Here is a 22046-nt window from a genome sequence, read left to right as displayed (position 1 = left end):
TGAGAGCTCTGCTTATTTAATGAGGGCAATCTTGTCTTTCTGAAGTAAAAGTCCACGTGTCCCCTTCTGAATTTTTGGGATTATTTTTGGTTCCACAAATTGTATCAACAAGAATCAGCTACACTACCTCGAGACATATGTAGTTGGAGGCAATTTCCCCATGGTTGGGGGGCCTCAACTCCAAGTCAAAGTTTTTTTTTTTTTTTGAAGAAACGATATTATTCACACTAAAGGGATGAGGGAGTAGGTTAATCCTCACAATGGGCTACCACTAATATGGTTCAAATTCGCCTTTGGGGAGAATCGAACCTAAGACATCTCACTTAAAAGTAAAGAGGAAAACTACTAGACCGTAGTATTAAGTAGCAACTCTAAGTCGAAGTATTATTTCTTTCTTCCTTGCTTTCTCTTGAGTTAATGAGATTTCTTTTCTAATGAGAAAAAGGACTTGCAGTTTGAAAAATGCAACATAGACCAAAACCAAAGCACAAGTTGAATTTTTCAAACCTCAACACCCGTCACAATCCAACATGAGAATAGTTGCACTCTGAGAATTTCGTTACGCCCGCACTCTTGACTTAATGAGAAATTTCGTTACGCCCGCACTCTTGACTTAATACATGTCAGGAGTTTGAAAGTCCTACTGTTGAAGAAATTGAGTATCGAATAAAAATTTATGGCTTCAAATCCACCCCACTTCAAGCCAGTACAGGAATTGAAGCTGATGACTCTAATGCCTTAATTTGCTGCTGAGAGTCTGAAACTTTCATTCCCTTCACTATCTGGAGGTTTGAGCCTAGGCCTGTAAACGAGTCCGGTTTATTGGGTTTGTGTTAGGTTTCACCTAATTCGTTAAGGTAACGGGTGACTCACACCCGCCTTGTTGAGCTAACGGGTCATTCAAACTCAACCCATTAAGCTAATGGGTCACGCATTTCACCCGCTAACAAATTTTTTTTTTTTTTTTTGGGTTTAATTTTGTATTCTAATACAAATTACACACATTTTAATCAAGATTTCAAGCACGAAGGTCCAACACATTTAGCAGTACCCAAATACAAAGTTGATAAGTCTTGCAATTAGGCATACAAATATGATAAAACCTTACAAGAGTGTCAATGCAAATATCATGAACCCTTACAGAAGGAACTCATGAGATAAACTATACGTGTGTATGCAAAAAAAAAAAAAAAAAAAAATCATATTTCTTTTATGGTGCTGCTCATTTGTCTAACTTCTAATTCCACCCCATCTCAAAAGCTGAAGACTTGACTTCAACAATTAACTCATGAATCAATTAGTCAAGAACTCATGTAGAAGAAATGCGATGCACTTGTCCCGTTACACCCGTCTCTATCATTTTTTAGAAATTAATTTGCGGAAGAATTTTATACCGATGCCAGTCTATAAATAGTTGTGTCACTTTGCACTCCATACATAGCTAAGAGTGCAAAACAAAACAAAACAAAAAAAACAATATTTCAAAAGATTCTTGTTATGGGGTTACATGATATCTCCATCATTCGCATGCCATTCTATAGCAGTATCGACGGTAATTAAATGTTATTCGAAAAGAGAGAAAGGAAGAATAAATTTAAGAAACAACATTTTACAACAATAAATTGTGAGTGGGTTTTTGGAAATGACGAGTGCTGTCTTTTGAGTACTACTTAGTGGAAAAAGAGATCCTCTCTGGATCTCTTCCACCAAAGTCCACGGATTAAATGATCCGGACTCTTGAAATTTGATCCAACAGCTAAACACATAAGCCACTTTTAAAAGTTATAATAATTTTAACAGTTTGATTAAATTTCAAAGGTCCGGATCAATTGATCCGTGGGCATTGGTGGAAGAGATCCAAAGAGGATCTCTTTCCATACTCAGCCATTCTGCATACATATATACATATATATATATATATATATTAACAAACATTATTATCTACACCCGTCATTCTGCATATATATATATATATATATTAGCAAACATTATTATCTACACTAAGGGGTGGGGTGGACTAAGTCTCATAATGGACTACCAATAATTTGGTTCAAATTCACCTTTGGTGAGAATCGAACCTAAGATATCTCACTTACAAGTGAAGAAGAATACCATTAGACCGTAAAACTATGTGGTGGCGCATATATTATTCTTGTAAATCCTTCTGTTTCACATGATCTTAAGATTAGTTCCCTATTATTCAGGATCGTTCGCGATTGCTTTCATGTTTGTTAAGAATTGTATCTTTATAAATACACCATGTAACTTGGCTGGAGTTAAGTTTGGTACGATGTACTCTTTTTCCATACGCAGCCATCTTGGCAAAGTTTGTGATTGGTTTGTATTTCTTTTTCTCATCAAGTCAAGACTTGTTTCTTGTATGGTGCTGCTGACTTTCTAACTTTTGCTTTTCTCATCCATTAGTCAAGGCATCATATCAACCTGTCCCCCACTACACCCGTCTCTATCACGTTTCAGAAATTATATTGCGGAAGAATTTTGTATTGATCGATGCCAGTCTATAAATTGTTGTATATCACTCTGCACTTCCGTCATACATGGCTAAGAGTGAAAAAAAAAATTCAAAAGATTGTTGTTATGGGGTTACTTGATATCTCCACCATTCGCATGGTTTCAAAACTAGTACTAGTTTTGTTGCTGTTTCATCATGTGGTTATTGCTAACTCTTCCTACTCTTCGCAGAAGTAGTATCCATCTTGCCCTAATGAGGAGAAGTCCGCCCTGCTGCAATTCAAAGACGGCTTTATCATTGACAAATCTGCTTCTAGTGATGATGGTTATCCAATGGTTTTGTTTGTACCATACTTGACCAATCCCGAAACTACTAAGCACCAGTCAACAGCATACCGTCAAGGACCCACAAGACTTTTCCTCCAACCAGGAGGCCAATCACAACACGACACGTGTCAATGTCAGAAGCCAATCACAGTGCGACACTTGTCGATATCAGAGGCCAATCACAACACAACACATGTCAATGTCAGAACAAAGCTAGAAACTATCTTCTATAAAAGAGGATCATTCTCCCACAATAATCCCTAATGTCATTTGTACTAAACTATTCACTAGAACTCACTAAAAGAGAGCTTGAACCTGTGTATTTGTGTAAACCCTTCACAACTAATGAGAACTCCTCTACTCCGTGGACGTAGCCAATCTGGGTGAACCACGTACATCTTGTGTTGTTTGCTTCTCTGTCTCTATTCATTTACATACTTATCCACACTAATAACCAGAGAAACCTAGCGAAGGTCAAGTTTTGTCAAACTTATGGGGAGTATTCAGAAGTATACTTACTTGACCTTGATGTACTCTTTTTTCCTATGCTAAGAAGCATTTTTGCCACTGGATTTTTTTATCTGACTAGGTTTTGATCAGGCACCCATCCTGGGTTTGTCATACCCTTTGTACATTCTACTTACGTCCTGAACACGTATAATTTTTACTTAATGCAACTTCTCACGTTTCTCCTTTGACTACGAGTTTTTGTCCCACCTTGAGTTTTTCTATAATGATGTTTTGTGAGTTCTACCACCTATGCACTCTTCCGTTTGGTTTGAGACTCACATTTGCCATTTGCGCCAACTAGACGAGATGACTTTATCAACTACTTCTATATTTTCCATGAACATTTGATGCGCCATCTAATTCAGTATTTGCACACAAAAGGGAAGTGTTGTGACATACGTTCTAATACATGTCTGATTGTGTAAATCCTAAATAGAGATAAATTAGGAATCCTTTGAGATCTAAAATATCTTCCTAATAGACTTTGTATTACTTGGAGAGCAGGTTTCTCTCCTCCTAATAAAGGCACATGAACTAGGGAATAACACACAATTACTCAAACCTATTATGCACTATGTTTCTCTCCATGCCACACCCCTCAGTTAAATATAGACCACAACATGAACAACATTTCAAAAAATAGTGATGGATTCTACATGACTGTATAGTATTTCGTCGGGTTGAATCCAATGCGCGTAAATTGACAAATCAAGTTGCAACTTGAAAAATCCAATTCTCAATTTTGTGGGGCCAATGCCAAAGAGTTGGACTATTGGAGAGGATTTGGATCCCATCTTGATCCAAATTGTGAAATTATATGGATTCTCACATCCTAATAATTTATTGTATATTGTGCGGTCAAAAATTATTTTATTTAAAAATTAAACACAAATAATACCTAATGAAAACTAGACGCACAATGTACAATAAACGATTAAGATGTGAGGATCATTAGGATCCCCACAAAGAGGATCATCCTCATCCTGTTGGAGATACTCCATTGATAGGGAACTTTAACGAAAAGCTCCCGATACTATTCACTTTAACGAAAAATCATATTTTTACACTAAAAAGTCAATCATGATACTATTCACTTTACCTTTTATTTTGGTCTTATTATTTAAACTCATAGTTTTTAAATCTCTTTTATTAGTTTTATATTTTTAATATATGTCAATGGAAAACCGAATTGTTGATAACTCCATTTTTCAATATCTGTCAAGGAAATTTATTGCGAATAATATGTTGTTGCATGTCATTAATGATCAACACTTCTTGACGTGACTTTAGAAGACCGGATAGTCAATTTGGAGTTTTTAAAACTGGATTGTCTACTCTTTCATTTTCATACTCTTCATATACTCTCTTATTTGTATGATCACGGTTAAATTATGTTAATATTTTATATTCTTATTACTTTTTGTTTTATTATTTTTATTAAAAATTAATATAAAATGTTAACGTGGATTAACCGTGACCACACATCACAAAAAGGAATAAGAAGAGTATGAAAATAGAAGGTCAGACAATCCACCTCCTTTAACAATTGGCCACAAATCTTGGAGCTCTCCAAGGAAGTGGATTGTTTGCCCTCCTATTTTTATACTTTCCGTATGCCCTCCTGTTTGTGTGGTCACGGTTAAGCCACGTTAACATTTTATATTCCTATTACTTTTTGTTTTATTATTTCTATAAAAAATTAATATAAAATATTAATATAGCTTAACCATAACCATACATGACAGGAGTGGTAGATCCACCTCCGCTCTCCAAACCATTGATCTTCATTCTTAATGGACTGTACTGTATGTTTCAGAACATGATGCATACCATCAAAGATCAGATTGAACAGGTCAATTTTATTTATTTATTTACATATTTATATGTGTACAATTGATATTGAGATGGATGGAATGAATGTTTAATTACTTGAGTTACAATCTGCTAATCAAATTTTTTTTGGGCAAATGTTTACTTATATGAGCTCAGAACACCTACAAAATAGATAAGGTGTTTCCTTTAGTTTTCAAAACTTTATCTACAAATTTAGTCTCCCTAGCATTACCCGTCTATAAATAGTTGTGTTACTTTGTACTTCGATACATAGCTAAGAGTGCAAAAATTCAAAAGATAATTGTTATAAAGTTACTTGATATCACTACAAGAAAACACCTTTTTAGACGAAACCATTTCGTCAGGTAAAAGTAAGTTTTCAGTGCTTAAGCTTTTACCCGACGAAATTTAAAATTTTCGATTATGATATGCAAGTTGGGAGTAGTGGATCTTCACTCTCTGACTTGGGAGGGAATGTTAGTTAATTAGGTTCATTGAACAATTAGGCTCATTAAATCTTCTACATGGATTCATTGACGTTTCTGCATTAGGCTCATTATATAAAGGAGTCAATGGTGTGTATTTATAATTAATCCATATATTTTTATTTACTATATATATATATATTGTACATTTGAGAATGAATGAAAAGTACAATTGAGCCAAATACGTTTTTCTACAGTTTTCCTATGGTTGGGGCCTCAACTCCAACTCGAAGTGTTTCTCCTCTTCCTTGCTTTCTCTTGAGTTAATGAGATATTCCTTTTCTGATGAGAAAAGGACTTGCAGTTTGAAAAATGCAACATAGACTAAATCCAATATGATAAATTTCATTACACCCGCATGCTTGACTTAATATATGTTAGGAGTTTGAAAGTCTTAAAATGATGAAGAAATTGGGTATAATAAAAATTTCGGGCCTCAAATCCATTGCACTTCTAAGCCACTATAGGAATTGAAACTGATGACTCTAATGCCTTAATTTGATGCTGAGAGTCTGAAACTTTCATCCCCTTTACTATTTGCTGGTAAACTGTAAATGGATTCAGTTTATTGGGTTTAGGTCGTGTTTCACCTGACCCGTTATGTTAATGAGTCACCCTCGACTCATTAAGCTAACGAATCATCCAAACTCAACCTGTTAAGCTCATAAGTCATCCATTAACATTTTTTTTTGTTTAATTTTGCATTCCAATACAAATCACACATTTTTTAATCAAGATTTCAAGTATGAAGGTCCAACACATTTAGAAGTACCCAAATGCAAAGTTGATAAGTCTTGCAATTAGCCATATAAATATGATAAAACCTTACAAGAGTGTCAATACAAATATCATAAACCCTTACGGAAGGAACTCATGAGATCAACTGTAAATGTGTTACATATATGCACAAATAACCCCTTTTTTTTTCTTTTGCTTTTTGTAGAAGAATTTTCAAGCCTAACGTGTGGACAAACAAGAAGGAGATGTAGAGCTTCTTCAATAGAAAGCCATTAAATATAGAAAAATCGTGTCGAAGAGTCATATCAACCAAGCAAGACCAATGGATAGTGTTTCTCTCCTATTTGACGTCAACAAGAATACCTACACTTCCTAGAGACATATGTAGTTGGGGGAGATTTCCCAATGGCGGGGCCTCAACTCCAAGTCGAAGTATTGTCTCTTCCATGCTTTCCCTTGAGTTAATGAGTAATGAGATATTTCTTTTCTCATGACAAAAGAACTTGCAGTTTGAAAAAATCAACATAGACCAAAACGAAAGCACAAGTTCCACACAGATAGACCACTATCCACTCCACCGGTCGAATTAAAACCTAATTACTATCGATGGTTTTTTCCTTGCAAGTTGCAAAAACAAGACAACGATGATTGGTTGATATTTGGTTGCATTCATTATTTGTTCATTCTTGTCGACTTTAAGAAAAGAAAGAGTACTACTCGGTCAATCTACACTACTCTTAAATCCTTCTGTGCCACACGATCTTAGGTTACTATCCTATTATTTAGGAGGGTTTACGATTGCTTTCATGTTTGTTAAGAATTGGGTCTTTATAAATACACCATGTAACTTGGCTGGAATTAAGTTTGGTAAGATGTAGTCCTTTTGCGTTATGTAGTAATTTTGGCAAAGTTTTGTAATCGATCCGTTTGCACTTCTTTTTCTCTTCCTTTCATTTATTTTTTTTTTACACACTTGCTCTCGAACCATTAATCTAGATCTTGAGGTCGAAGATCAGATGGTTGAGGTCAAGTCAAGTGATGTAAGACAAGATATTAGTCACTTCCTATGAAGAAATATAAATAAAATAAAATGTTTCAAGAGAAGAAAAATTAAAATTGGAAAATATTGGATTCAATAAATATGGTGACAAAAAAGGCAACAAGAAATATTTCAGTATCATAATTAGGCGTATAATATGTCAGTTTGAAGAGAATCGCGATCAGAATAAGAGGAATGATATCATAAGCCCGTTGTGTTTAAGAGGAATTAAGCTTCCAAAACCGAAAAATAAAATTTGTAATAAGTTTTGGGCTTTTCAATTGTCGTCCGATTAATGTCATTTACTTTCGTTTGAATTCTCTAAGCCTTTTGTGTTGTCCAAAAGTGTTGTAAATGACTTGTTATGTCATGGGTGTTATCCATTGTAAGCATCAACTCATCAACTAATCAAATTATCCTTTAGAGTTTCTATCAAACAGGTGGGTTCCAAAAACTTTGTTTCTTGAAGGATTTATATTTTTAATCCTTCTACGTTAGTACTGCGTCATCAAGCCTTGTTTCTTGTATGGTGCTGCTCAATTTTCTAACTTCTGATTCACGGCATTTGAAAAGTTGAATACGACTTCAAAAGTTAACTCATGAATCATTTAGTCAAGAGCATCTCTTCTTACGCATGTAGAAGAAATGCGATGCACTTGTCCCCTTTACACCCGTCTCTATCACTTTTTCGATATTATATTGCGTAATAATTTTATACTGATGCTAGTCTACAAATAGTTATGTCACTTTGTACCTCCATACATAGCTAAGAGTGCCAAAAAAAAAAAAAAAAAAAAAAAAAAAAAAATCAAAAGATTATTGTCATGGAGTTAGTTGATATCACTATAAGAAAACACCTTCTGAGATGAAATCATTTCGGCAGGTAAAAGTAAGTTTTGAGCACGTAAGCTTTTACCCGACAGAACTTGAGGGGGAGTGTGTGTTAATTGGGTTCATTGAACAATTGAACTCATTAAATCTTCTACATGGGTTCCATTGACTTTTCTGCATTACGCTAATTGTATGAAAGAGTAAGGATAATGCTATTCATACATCCCATTTTACTTCACACACACTCTTGTTAATTTTTATACATTGATCTTCTACCATTCACACAATCTGACGTCCGAAAATTGGGAGTGTTGTGTGTGTGACAGGTAAAAATAAGTGTAGGGATAACATCACCCAAGAGTAAATAGCGTGCATTTGTAAATAATCTAAATAATCTATATATTTGTATTTAATATATATATATATATATATATATATTACGTTTGAGAATGAATGAGAAAAAAAAAATTGAGCCAAATACGTTTCCCTACAGTTTTCCTATGGTTGGGGCCTCAACTCCAAGTGGAAGTATCTCTCTTCGGTGCTTTCTCTTGAGTTAATGAGATATTTCTTTTCTGATGAGAAAAGGGCTTGCCGTTTGAAAAATACAACATAGACCAAATCCAACATGAAAAATTTCGTCACACCCGCACTCTTGACCTAATCTATGCTAGGAGTTTGAAAGTCCTAATGATGAAGAAATTGGATATCGAATGAAAAGTTCTGGCTTCAAATCCATCCCACTTCAAGCCAATGCATGAATTGAATCCGATGACTCTAATGTCTTAATTAGTTGTTGAGAGTCCGAAACTTTCATCCCCTTTACTATCAACTGATAACCTGCAAACAGGTCGGGTTTCACTTGACCTTTTAAGCTATTGAGTCACCCACACCCGACTCGTTAAGCTAATGAGTCGCTCGAACTCAACCTGTTAAGCTCATGAGTCACTCGTTAACATTTTTTTTTTTTTTTGGTTTAATTTCCAATACAAATTACACATATTTTAATCAAGATTTCAAGCATGAAGGTCCAACACATTTAGAAGTATCCAAATGCAAAGTTGGAGGACATTTCTCTCCTACTCAATGTCAACAAGAATACCTACACTTCCTCTAGACACATGCAGTTGGAGGAGGTTTCCCCAGGGTCGAGGCCTCAACTCCAAGTCGAAGTATTCTCTCTTCCTTGCTTTCCCTTGAGTTAACGAGTTAATGAGATATTTCTTTTATGATGAGAAAAGAACTTGTTGTTTAAAAAAACAGTAATGTTACTATTACCATGTTTTATATCACATTTATGTACCACCTTATGTGGTATTTGATGTGGACAACCATATCATTTAAATTAATTAGCATTTAATTTAAATTAAAAACCATTTAATAAATCAATAATTAAAAAAAAGATGGAATTAAATGGTGATTGTGGCATACGAGAAGTCTTCTTCTTCCTTCTCCATTCAATCTTTCTTTTTCACCCGTTTCTTCTTCCACACCATATTTTTTCACTCTAGTTTTTTTCACGTTAGTGTGGACTACCACAATCTCAACTAATTCTCATACGGCAAAGGTTCATCGACGCTCCCCTATTTGGATTATTGGTAAGCATTTAATTCCAGCTTTTTTGTTTAGGCAAAGGTTTATCAACACTCCCCTATCTGGATTACTAAAGTGCAAAAATATGGCGTGAAAGAACTGGCGCGGAAGAAGAAACGAGAGAAAAAGCAGGATTGAATGGGAAAGGAAGGAGAAGACTTCTTGTGACAGCCCATCCCAAATTATTTGTACTGTAGGTGAGAAAAGACTAAAATGCCCTTAGACGTTAATTGGTGTTGTGGGGTGTTGTTTAGTTGTTTATTTTGGTTGTTGACTCGTCTAGGACCACACACACACACGCATACCACAGCATAGGTTTGGCAGTCCTGCATATTTTGTGAGTGTTCTAATTGTTTTGGTATCTTCTGTCAGAACTATGCCACCTCGTAGGGAACCACGTCGCTCTCCTGAGCCTAGTTTCCTCGATGTAGCTCAATTGGGGGAAGCTATTGCTACCGCTATTCAGTCGGCGCTCCGCCCTCCCCAGAGGACTCCTCTGGAGACTATGTATAATTTGAAGCTGGATAAGTTTGAGGGCCACGAAGGTTTTGAAGGAGCTGAGCGGTGGCTGGAGCATATTGAAAAGACTTTTTGAGTGTTGCATAATCAGGGGAATCTTCCTATTGAAAAGTGGGTGGAGACGACTTCATGGTTCTTAGGTAAGGAATCGTCATCCTGGTGAGAACAGGAGGTCCGTCCTTTGACCCCAGAGGAAAGGGCTAACTGGGAAGTGTTTAAGCATTTGTTTCGAAAAAGTTTGTGCTTCCCGAGTACATTGATCGTAAGAAGCAAGAATTTCCTGAATTAAGGCAAGGGAAATTGACGGCGAATGAGTATTATATGAGGTTCACTGATTTATCTCGTTATTATCTGGAGGTTGCTGCCAATCCGGGTGAGATGCTTCGTCGTTTTCGATTGGGTACTAAGAAGAAGTGGCGTTCTATGGCGACCACTACTCCTTGCGACTCTTATCAGGAGTTCTATGAGATTTTGTTGAAGATTGAGGATTCCGAGAACATGCCTAGCGAGAGTGAGGAGGAAGAAAAAGTTGGCAATCAAAGGAAATATGATAAGGGCAAAGGTCAAGCATCTCTAGGACCTCGCAAGACCTAGAGTTTTAAGCGAGGTGGGACTAGTTCTAGTTCTTCCAGTGGAGGTTTTAGTGCCACTGGTCAGGGAAGATGTGGTAGATTTTCTGGGGGTTCTTGAGGCCAGAGACAAGGCGATATTGGTAGAGGAAGAACTCTGTTGTGCCGCAGGTGTAACAATCGACATTTTGGAGAGTGCAGGAGAGGCATCAGTGGTTGTTTCACTTGTGGGCAAATGAGACATAGAGCTGCAAATTGTCCCTAGAGTCAGCAGAGGCCCCAGCAGTCTTTCTTACCACCACCTGCGCCGATCCAGCAGGTTTCAAAGCCTGGTAGTTATGGTCAAATGGGTCGTGGTGGTGCCTACTATTATCAAGGTGATGTCGTTCCTTATGCTCCAGGACAATATCCGTATCCTCAGGATCCTTATTCTCAGAGTGGGTATCCTCAGTACTCCAGAGGTTATATACCGTATCTTCCCATTCCAGCAGGTGGATCTCAGTGGCACCAGGGAGGACAGCCTCAGCAGGGAGAGATTGCTACTAGTAGTGCGGGATCTTTAAGGCAGTTTGGTCAGCCTAGTCAGGGGCGTAATGTGCAGAGTCAAGGTGGTCAGACTAGTAAAGGTCGTGGTGGATGACAGCAGACCCAGGAGCGCATCCACAATATTTCTCTGCAAGATGCTTAGAATAATCCTGACTTGATCATGGGTGCGTTAAATATCCTTGGTTATTTTGCTAGAGTATTGATTGATTGTGGTGCTACACATTCTGTTATTTCTCATACATTTGCTCAAGTGACGCAACCTCATTCTACACCTCTAGGGTATGATTTAGAGTTTGCTATGCCTAGAGGGGAGATATGTTATGTTGATTATGTGTATCCAGGATGTCCAGTGATGGTGGAGGATGTTGTATGCCAACTAACCTTATCCCGTTAGATATTGTTGATTTTGATGTGATTTTGGGCACAAATTGGTTGCATTTTAACCGTGCCAATATTGATTGCTACGGGAAAATAATTACCTTCCATCGTCCTGGATTACCTGTGGTTACTTTTGTGGGTGAGCAGAGTGGGGTGAGACATGGCGTTATTTCTGCTGTGCGAGCAAAAAGGTTGTTATCAAAAGGGTGCCAGGGATACTTAGCTCATGTAGTGTTAAACGATGTTGCTCCTAGTAGCGTGGAGGACGTAAGGGTAATTAGGCATTTTCCTGATGTTTTCCCTGATGATTTACCTGGATTGCCACCAGACCGAGATGTGGAGTTCACTATTGATTTGCTTCCAGGTACTAATCCTATATCCTTGACTCCTAATCGAATGGCTCCTGCTGAGTTGAGGGAATTGAAAATCCAGTGCATAAATTAGTGGATAAAGGTTTTATTCAGCCTAGTACTTCACCCTAGGGAGCTCTAGTATTGTTTGTGAGGAAGAAAGACGGGACTTTGAGGCTATGCATTGATTACCGGCAATTGAATCGGGTAACAATTAAAAACCGCTATTCATTGCCGCGTATAGATGATTTGTTTGATCAGTTTCGAGGTGCTTATGTATTTTCCAAGATTGATTTGAGGTCTGGTTATTATCAGTTGAAGATCAGTAGTGAGGATGTCCCTAAGACAGCTTTCACGACTCGTTATGGTCATTACGAGTTTCTGGTAATGCCATTTGGATTGACGAATGCACCAACAACTTTTATGGATTTGATGAACCGAGTATTCCAGCCGTATTTGGATAGGTTTGTCATTGTCTTTATTGACGATATCCTAGTATACTCTAAGTCTAAATCTGAGCATGTTCGACATCTTACTTTGGTGTTGAAAAGGTTGAGGGAACACCAACTATATGCTAAGTTTAGCAACTGCCAATTTTGGTTAGATCAAGTGGCATTTTTGGGACACGTCATATCTACTCAAGGTATTTTGGTGGATCCTCAAAAGGTAGCAGTAGTGGAGAATTGGAAGCAGCCACAAACCGTCACTGAGGTGAGGAGTTTTCTTGGCTTAGCAGGATATTATCGACGGTTTGTAAAGGATTTTTTCGTAATTTCTTTACCACTGACGAGGCTAACTAGAAATGATGTTAAATTTGAGTAGCATGATAATTGTGAGCAAAGTTTCTAGCAATTGAAGTATTGTCTCACTCATGCACCTATTTTGGCACTCCCGGATGATAGTGGTAATTTCGAAGTCTACAGTGATGCTTCCTTAAATGGTCTGGGATGTGTGTTGATGCAGCATGGTAGGGTGATTGCTTATGTTTCACGACAATTAAAGCCTTATGAGTTGAATTACCCTATGCATGATTTGGAGTTAGCGGCCATTATCTTTGCTTTGAAGATGTGGATACATTATCTTTATGGAGAAAACTGTAAGATCTTTACGGATCATAAGAGTCTTCAATATCTTTTCACTCAGAGAGACCTTAATCTTCGTCAACGGAGATGGTTGGAACTGCTTAGTGATTATGATTGCACGATTGATTATCACCCTGGTCGTGCGAATGTGGTAGCTGATGCACTTAGCAGAAAATCTCAGGGCCGTATTAACGCGTTGTACGCTGGTCGTGTTCCTTTTCTGGCAGACTTGAGATCAACTGGAGTGCGGTTAGAGGTAGAAGATCAGGAGGTAGCCTTACTTGCTAATTTTCAAGTTAGGCCGATTTTAATTGATTGTGTACTTGAAGCCCAGATGGTTGATGAAGAGACCCATGAAATAATTCAAGCAAAGAATCAGGGAAAAAAGAAAGACTTTAAAGTTTGAGAATCTGATGGTATGCTGATGCAGGAGAGTAGAATGTATGTGCTGAATAATTTGGAATTAAAGAAAGCAATTCTTGATGAAGCGTATATCTCAGCTTATGCGATGCATCCAGGAGGTACTAAAATGTATCATACCATTCGACCATTCTATTATTGGCCAGGTATGAAAAGAGAGATAGCTGAGTAGGTGTGCCATTTGCCAACAGGTTAAAGCTGAAAGGAATAAGCCGTTTGGGTTGTTGCAGCCGCTTCCCGTTCCAGAGTGAAAATGGGAAAATATTACTATGGATTTTGTGTACAAGCTTCCACGTACACATAATGGTTTTGATGGCATTTGGGTGATAGTTGATCGGCTTACTAAGTCAGTGCATTTTATTCCAGTGAGGGAAAAGTATTATTTGGGCCGATTAATTGAATTATTCATATCGAAGATTATGAAGTACCATGGTGTTCCAATGAGTATTGTCTCGGATCGTGACCCAAGATTTACTTCTAAATTTTGGGTGGCTTTTCAGAAAGTTTTGGGTACGAGATTACTCTACAGTACGACATATTATCCTCAGACAGACGGACAATCAAGGAGAACCATTTAGACGTTGGAGGATATGTTGAGATCTTCGGTATTGCAGTTTGGCGATGCTTGGCACAAGCGATTGGATTTAATGGAATTTGCCTACAACAACAGCTTTCATTCGAGTATCGGAATGTCACCATTTGAGGCACTGTATGGTAAATCTTGTCAAACACCCTTGTGTTGGTTGGAGGTCGGAGAACGAGTTTTGGTGGGTCCAGAAATTGTAGATGAGACTACTCAGAATGTTCAGGTAATTAAGTCTAACCTAAAAGCGGCCCAGGATCGACAAAAGAGCTTAGCGGACAGGCATGCCACTGACAAGGTGTATAAAGTTGGTGATTGGGTGTTTTTGAAGCTTTCACTGTAGAGAGGTGTTGTACTGTTCGGAAAGAAAGGCAAGTTAAGTCCCAGGTATATTAGACCATATATGATCACCGAACGAGTTGGTGAAGTGGCTTACAGGCTTGAGTTACCTTCTGAGCTGGCTAAAGTGCATAATGTTTTTCATGTGTCCATGCTTCATCATTACGTTGCAGATTCGTCGCATGTGATACCTCCTCAACCATTGGAAATTAACCCGGATTTGACATATGACGAGGAACCAGTAATGATTCTGGATTGGAAGGAAAAGGTTCTGAGGAACAAGACTGTGAGTTTAGTGAAAGTTTTGTGGAGGAATCACTCAGCGGAAGAGGCTACTTAGGAGACGGATGACCAGATGAGAGATTTGTACCCCCGCTTGTTTTATGGTTACTAGTGTTTGGGTTGTTGTTGTTGTGTAATTTCGAGACGAAATTTTCTTAAGGGGGTAGGTTGTGATGGCCCGTCCCGAATTATTTGTACCGTAGGTGCGAAAAGACTAAAATGCCCTTGGATGTTAATTGGAGTTGTGGGGTGTTGTTTAGTTGTTTCTTTTGGTGGTTGACTCATCTAGGACCACACATACACACCCATACCACACTATCGTGCCTTTTCTCTCTTTCTCCTCCCTCTTTCGATTTTTTGCAACGTCCGTACAAGTCATACTCACAAATCGAGCTTATGTTTAGTACCATCACCTTCATCTCGTCATCAGGAACTCATCTATACCAGTTTTTAGACGTGAAACCCTCGAAAACCTAAGAACCAGGGAACCTCGATTTTGTGCACTGTTTATGCACACATGATCGTGGGGGGTTTTAGAAGTTTTTAAGGTCATAGGAAGCTTTAGAATACTCTCACGAAGCTTGGAGAAGCATTTTGGAAGAAATTGGACGTCAGGAAGGCCAGAAGTGGCGAGTTGTAGGTTTGGCCGGAATTTCGTGGTTTCTCTGGCGAGATTCCGTGAATTTAAGGGCTTCAAAGTGGTAAGGTTTTGTTCTACTTGTTGTAAGCTTCATTTTGGTACCAATTTCATGGAATTTGGTTGAGAAATGAAGAAGATATGAAGTTTTGAAAATTTTCCATTTTTTGGCGAGAATTCGAGTTGCAGACAGCGGCGACCGGCCAGACTCAACGGAGAAGACAAGGGAATATTCCGTTAAGTTAACGAAATATTCTTAACGACGTCAAGTTAGTTTTAACGGAATCTGTTAGGGTTTAACGGAATATTCCCTAACAGCGGTTAAGGAACACGACAGTTTTGGCCGCACGTGGAGGCGCGTAGGGCCGTGCCCTTGCCGGCGTGTGGAGCCTCGGAAAATTATTTTAAAAATATGGGGATGTTCGTGAGGTTGAGTAGATCACGTTGGTGTATTCATACACCCCATTTGAGCATTGTATGAAAAGTTTTTACCTAGTTTTGGTTATGTGCTTTAAATTGACGTTTTTATAGTTGTTTCACGTATAGGTGAGACCCATCTTGAGGACGAGCGCAGTCACTCGAGGCAAGGGGGTTACGACCCTTTCATATATCAGTGAGTGGGCTTTTGGTTTTCCGTATATACCTATATACTTGTGGTTTTTCCCAGAAAATGATATGGAATGTTTATATGTTTTAAATGCCATGCATAGCGTTTGCCTACTTATTTATGCATTAGTAGTTGCATATATGTATGTTTAGTGCTGCGGACGCAAAGGTAAGTGCCAGGTAAGTTTATGGTTTATGATTGTGAATTAGTGGTTATGTGAGATGCATAGAGAGCTCATAACCTGCACCCCCGATGTTAGTGCTCCCGCCCAGAGTAGGGCATAGTCCTTCACGTGATGTTCACCTCCCGCACCACACGCTCATCTTGGATCCAAGTTAGGTGCACAGTCCTATCGTACAAACCACTATAGGTGGTTCCGACTCGTAGGTGACCCGCGATTATTCGCCCAGTCTTCACGTGATTGTAGCACTTAAGCGTATTTATTTACACCCAGTGCTGTCGTAAAGACCACTTTGGGTGGTTCCGACTCATGTACAGGTATAGTTAGTGAGTTGGGGATTTGAGCTCTAGATTTAGTCGTACAGGTCACGTTAGGTGACTCCGGCTGACATGTTACTTGCCTTGATTGACATTACCTGAGTTACTTACATTTTATGTGGAGGCATTCGACATAGCATATTTCTAAATATGTTTTTGATATATGTGTATCTACTATTTTCTAGGAAACTATACAGGTTTTACGGTGAGGGGTTAGAACTTTTGATAATGAAATGATTTTGAAAAGCTTTGTTTTTGCCCACTCACACTTTCTGTTTTGCGCCTCTCCAGGTTCTAGTTAGAAGCAGCTTTGGTGGTTCACGAGGACTTGACAATGGTTCTGACAGAACATCACAAATGTAGGATCACCTTTGGGTGTTGTGTAATTAGTATTCTTGTTCTGGACTGCACTTAGGTTTTCTGTGCTTTGATTATGTTTATCACACTTAGTCTCGCATTAGTGTGTTACCTTAACTAGATTTTTAGTAGTTTGGTTTTTATTTATTCGTACTTTTATTATTATCTTTTGCTTCCGCATTATGCACATGGTTACGTCACCCTCACGTGATGGCCAACACACCTTGATTTCAGTCGGGGTATGCCACAATTACCATTTAATTCCAGTTTTTTTTAATTATTGATTTATTAAATGGTCTTTAATTTAAATTTAATTTTGATTAATTTAAATAATGTGACTGTCCACTTCAAATACCACATAAGATAATATATAAATGTGTTATAAAAATATGATAAGAATAACATTACTGTTAAAAAAACCAAAATAGACCAAAACCAAAGCGCAAGTTCCACGTAGGTAGGCCAGTATCCACTCCACCGGTCGAATTAAAACCTAATTATTTTGGAAGGCTCCTGTCCTTGCAAGTTACAAAAACATGACATGACAACGATGATTGTTGAAATTTGGTTACATTCATTATTTTGTTCATAAGAATACTTTAGATTAGTTTAGACTTTATATTATGTAAGAAAAATGAATTTTGATGGAAAGAGTTATAAGAACATTTTATCGTAAAGTATTTTATAAGTGATGGATTGATCTGATAGATAAAAAAATTTGGTTTAATTCACCATGTACCGAATTTAAATTGTACCTACTTCTTCTTAATTGTAAATTAAAATAGCAATATTGACAGTAATTAAATGTTATTCGAAAAAAGAAAAAGGAAGAATAAATCTAAGAAACATCATTTTTCCAACTTTTGCTTGGTGCTGCTGATTTTTCCAACTTTTGATTTTTCTCATCAATTAGTCAAGGCATCATATCAACTTGTCCTTGCTGCACCCGTCTCTATCACTTTTCAGAAATTATATTGCGGAAGGATTTTATACTGATCGATGCCGGTCTATAAATTGTTGTATATCACTCTGCACTTCCATCATACAAAGCTAAGAGTGCAAAAAAAAATTCAAAAGATTGTTGTTACGGGGTTACTTGATATCTCCATCATTCGCATGGTTTCAAAACTAGTACTAGTTTTGTTGCTGTTTCATCATGTGGTTATTGCTAACTCTTCCTACTCTTCGCAGAAGCAGTATCCATCTTGCCCTGATGAGGAGAAGTCCGCCCTGCTGCAATTCAAAGACAGCTTTACTATTGCCAATTCTGCTTCTAGATCTACCGATGCTTATCCAAAGGTTTCATCATGGAAACCAGCTGAAGGAGGAAATAGCACCTGCTGCTCATGGGAAGGTGTCGAGTGTGATGAGAAGACGGGTCATGTGATTGGCCTAGATCTTGGTAGCAGCTGTCTCCACGGCTCTATCAACAACAATAGCAGCCTCTTCCGCCTTGTTCATCTTCAAAGGTTAAACCTCTCTGACAATAACTTCAATTACTCTCAAATTCCTGCTAGCATTAGGAATTTTCCAAGCCTCACTCATCTTGACCTCTCTACCTCTGTCTTTTCTGGTCAAGTCCCTTCTGAACTTTCACTGTTATCCAAGTTGACATACCTTAATCTAGCTCTCAATCTCGATAGATTGTTAGAAGATAAGGATCATCAGTCATCAGAAGAGGAGAATTATCCCTTGTTGAAACTTGAAGCATCAGATCTTGGAAGCCTAGTGCAAAACTTAACTAGTCTCGAAGTACTTTATCTCAGTTTCGTAAATGTATCTTCGGCAATTCCTCATTCCATGGCTAATTTATCATCTTTGACAGCCCTCCACCTCAAGGACTGTCACCTGTTTGGTGAATTTCCAGTGAGAATTTTCCAACTGCCAAACCTAGAATCTCTTAGTGTGAGATACAACCAAGAATTGACTGGATATTTTCCTGAATTTAATCAAAGCAGTCCTCTCAACTTACTGAAAGTCGGCTTTACTGGCTTTTTTGGAACAATACCCTCTTCAATTCAAAACCTTCATTCACTGCAAAAATTCGATGTGGCTCAATGCAATTTTTCGGAAGGGTTGGTTCCATCTTTTCTTGGGAATCTTAGGCAGCTCACTTATCTAGACATTTCAGCCAATAAATTTGGAGGTCTAATTCCTGATTCCTTGGCAAACCTTACCCAACTGGCTACTTTTAGGATTAGTACAAGTTTTTTAACTGGTCCAATCCCATCTTGGCTAGGCAACTTTAGCAAACTAGAGTACCTAGATTTTGCTTTTAATAGATTAAATGGTTCAGTTCCAGCGTCATTTTCAAATCTCACAAACCTTCAGATCCTGTATCTCCATTCGAATACTCTGAGTGGTGCAGTAGAGTTTCAAATGTTTCAAAATCTACAATCTCTTTACCAACTAGAATTAAGCTGGAACGGTTTAGAACTTGTCACTGAATCCAGAATTTTGAATTCAACGGTTAAACAGTTCACCGTTCTTGGATTGAATAATTGCAACATAGGAGAGTTTCCATCCTTCTTACAATATCAGAAGGGGTTGACGCGTTTGGAACTTGCTGGAAACAAAATCCGAGGCCAAGTACCAAAATGGATGTGGAATACAAGCTTAGAAACTTTGCTATTTTTAGACATTTCTAATAACTTCATTTCAGACCAACCTCCACTTGTCCTTCCTTGGGTGAAACTGTTAGGTTTAAGGTTTTCGTCCAACATGTTTCATGGATCACTACCGATACCTCCACCAACCATGCTAGAATATGCAGCTGCAGACAACAACTTTACCGGAGAAATCTCACCGTTGCTTTGCAATATGAAAAATCTTCTGTCCCTTGACTTGTCGAAAAATAATTTGGGTGGCATGCTTCCTCAGTGTCTCGGAAACTTTAGTGATCGTCTGATTCTTCTACTTCTCGGAAACAACTGTTTTCACGGAATTATTCCTCAGACATACAACAAAGGAAGCAGTTTGAGAATGATTGATGTGAGTCATAACAAGTTGCAGGGGCAGTTGCCGAGGTCATTGGCCAATTGTGTGATGCTTGATTATCTTGTTTTGTCAAACAATCGTTTCAATGATGTTTTTCCCATTTGGTTGGGGACTCTTCTAGAGTTAAAACTTTTGGCAATGCGCCATAATGGATTTTACGGTGTGATTGGGAAATCTAGAAAGAATGTCAATTTCCCCAAGTTACGCATTCTTGATTTGGCTTACAATGATTTTACTGGTGCGGTTCCATCTATGTTTCCAGATATTACTGTAAACAAGTCAGCATATATGTACACACGCATAGGTTATGATGTCAATGGATTCCCGGTTTGGAATAGTGTTGATTACCAACTCACAATAGCAACAAAAGGTTTGGAGCAATACTACCCAAAGATCCGAGAAGAATTTGCATCCTTTGATATCTCAAGCAACAAATTTGAAGGGAAAATTCCACAATTCATTGGGAATCTTAAGGAGCTTCGCTCGCTGAATCTATCCCACAACATTCTCACTGGTTCTATCCCATCATCCCTTGGAAACTTGATGAAGCTTGAATCGTTGGACCTTTCACAAAACAAGCTCTCAGGACAGATCCCCCAACAACTGAGTCGACTTACTTTTCTCGCCAATTTCAATGTGTCTCACAACAGTCTCACAGGTCCTATACCACAAGGAACCCAACTTACTTCCTTGAATGCCACTTCATACGAGGGAAACCCAGGGTTGTGTGGAGATCCATTGCCAAAGAAATGTGGAAATCCCAAGGCCCCTGATCTTCCACCTTCAACCGTTGACGAAGGTGATTCTAGCTCAGAAGGCATATTTGAATTTGATTGGAAAATTGTTTTGGCCGGATGTGGAAGTGGGTTGGTAGTGGGAGTAGTTCTTGCAGATGTTGTGATAACAAAGAGGCCCGACTTTTTTCTTAAGATTGTTGGAATGATCAGGCAAATGATAAGGAAAATTTAGAGTACTAGTGGGGGAAGTAGAAATTCAGTTTGTTACCGTTTCGCATTTCTTGTTGTCGTTTGTTTTCTCTGTTGTGGTCTCTTTCCTTCACTTTCTATATGTTTAGTTATAAGTTTGTATCAGGTTATGTAAGTGTGTGTCCCTCCTATTTTCTTATACTTTTGGTTTCTTTTCTTTCTTCTTTCTTTATTTTGAGGGGTAAAGTTTATGTCCTCCTGATTAGATGTAACTTCTTTTTTTTATATTTTCTCTCGTACCGTTGATGTTTCTTTGAAAAAAAAAAGAAAAAAAAAAGAAGGTAGAATGTATTGGTGCTTTTTAGCTTTTAGTTGATTGTGTTGTTCAAGTTCAAAACTCTGCCCTATATATCATATTGTTTTTAAGTTATATCAGTTTGCTTGCACCATCGAGTTTCTTTAACAATTAAATGGAGATAGAAAGTAATGTAAATAAAGATAGTAGAGTGCTGTACGTTTTCATGGATTTGGATTTTCTGAAATTAGAATGAAAGCAGCTATGTTCATTTGAAGGGATTCTTATTCATTCGATTAATTGGAGACAATCTTTTCAATCAAATGAAATCGAAACTTTCCTATGCCTTAGTAACTAAGAATACTTGTACAACAGTTACATATTTAAGAGTAATACATTCTGTTCCAAAATTCTAAAACCAGAGCTACGAAATTTGTACAACATTTTGTTCCAATCATCAGAGGGAATGAATGAGAATCGTGAATTACAAGGGAACTGGTTTTGTAGGAACAACTTGTAAACTGAATACATCAGTTGTGCAATAGGCAACAAATGCAAAAGGCCTGGTGGACTTGAAGCGCAGAAACAGAAAACATCAATGTCGTTAGCCCTAAAACTTGTGTTATATCATTGATGAAATAATAATGTTATCATTAATATAAATATCTATCTTATAAATTCTCCTCAATAGGTTCCATGCTTATTGTGACTTAATTTTTCTTTTGTCGTGCAAGGATAATACACTTTTTATTCTTACAGAAAACATTTTTATATGAAGGATATTATAACTTTGTAAGAGTACTTTTATGTACCATTTTTCAAAATTATTGACA

At 37.7% G+C, this 22046-nt stretch overlaps 1 protein-coding gene across 1 annotated transcript; it reads left to right on the top strand.

Annotated features, from left to right (window-relative positions):
* The first annotated feature begins 18016 nt into the window (after positions 1 to 18016).
* Positions 18017 to 21315, top strand: LOC137734240 (receptor-like protein 6). Its single transcript, XM_068473539.2, has one exon. It carries the CDS (start codon positions 18112 to 18114, stop codon positions 20959 to 20961), a length of 2850 nt encoding a protein of 949 aa, XP_068329640.2. The 5' UTR covers positions 18017 to 18111; the 3' UTR covers positions 20962 to 21315.
* Positions 21316 to 22046: the final 731 nt, after the last annotated feature.

Source organism: Pyrus communis, chromosome 7, assembly GCF_041283825.1.
Source record: "Pyrus communis isolate YQ-2024b chromosome 7, ASM4128382v1, whole genome shotgun sequence".
Classification (NCBI taxonomy): Eukaryota; Viridiplantae; Streptophyta; class Magnoliopsida; order Rosales; family Rosaceae; genus Pyrus; species Pyrus communis.
This window is presented reverse-complemented; position numbering and strand designations above follow the sequence as displayed.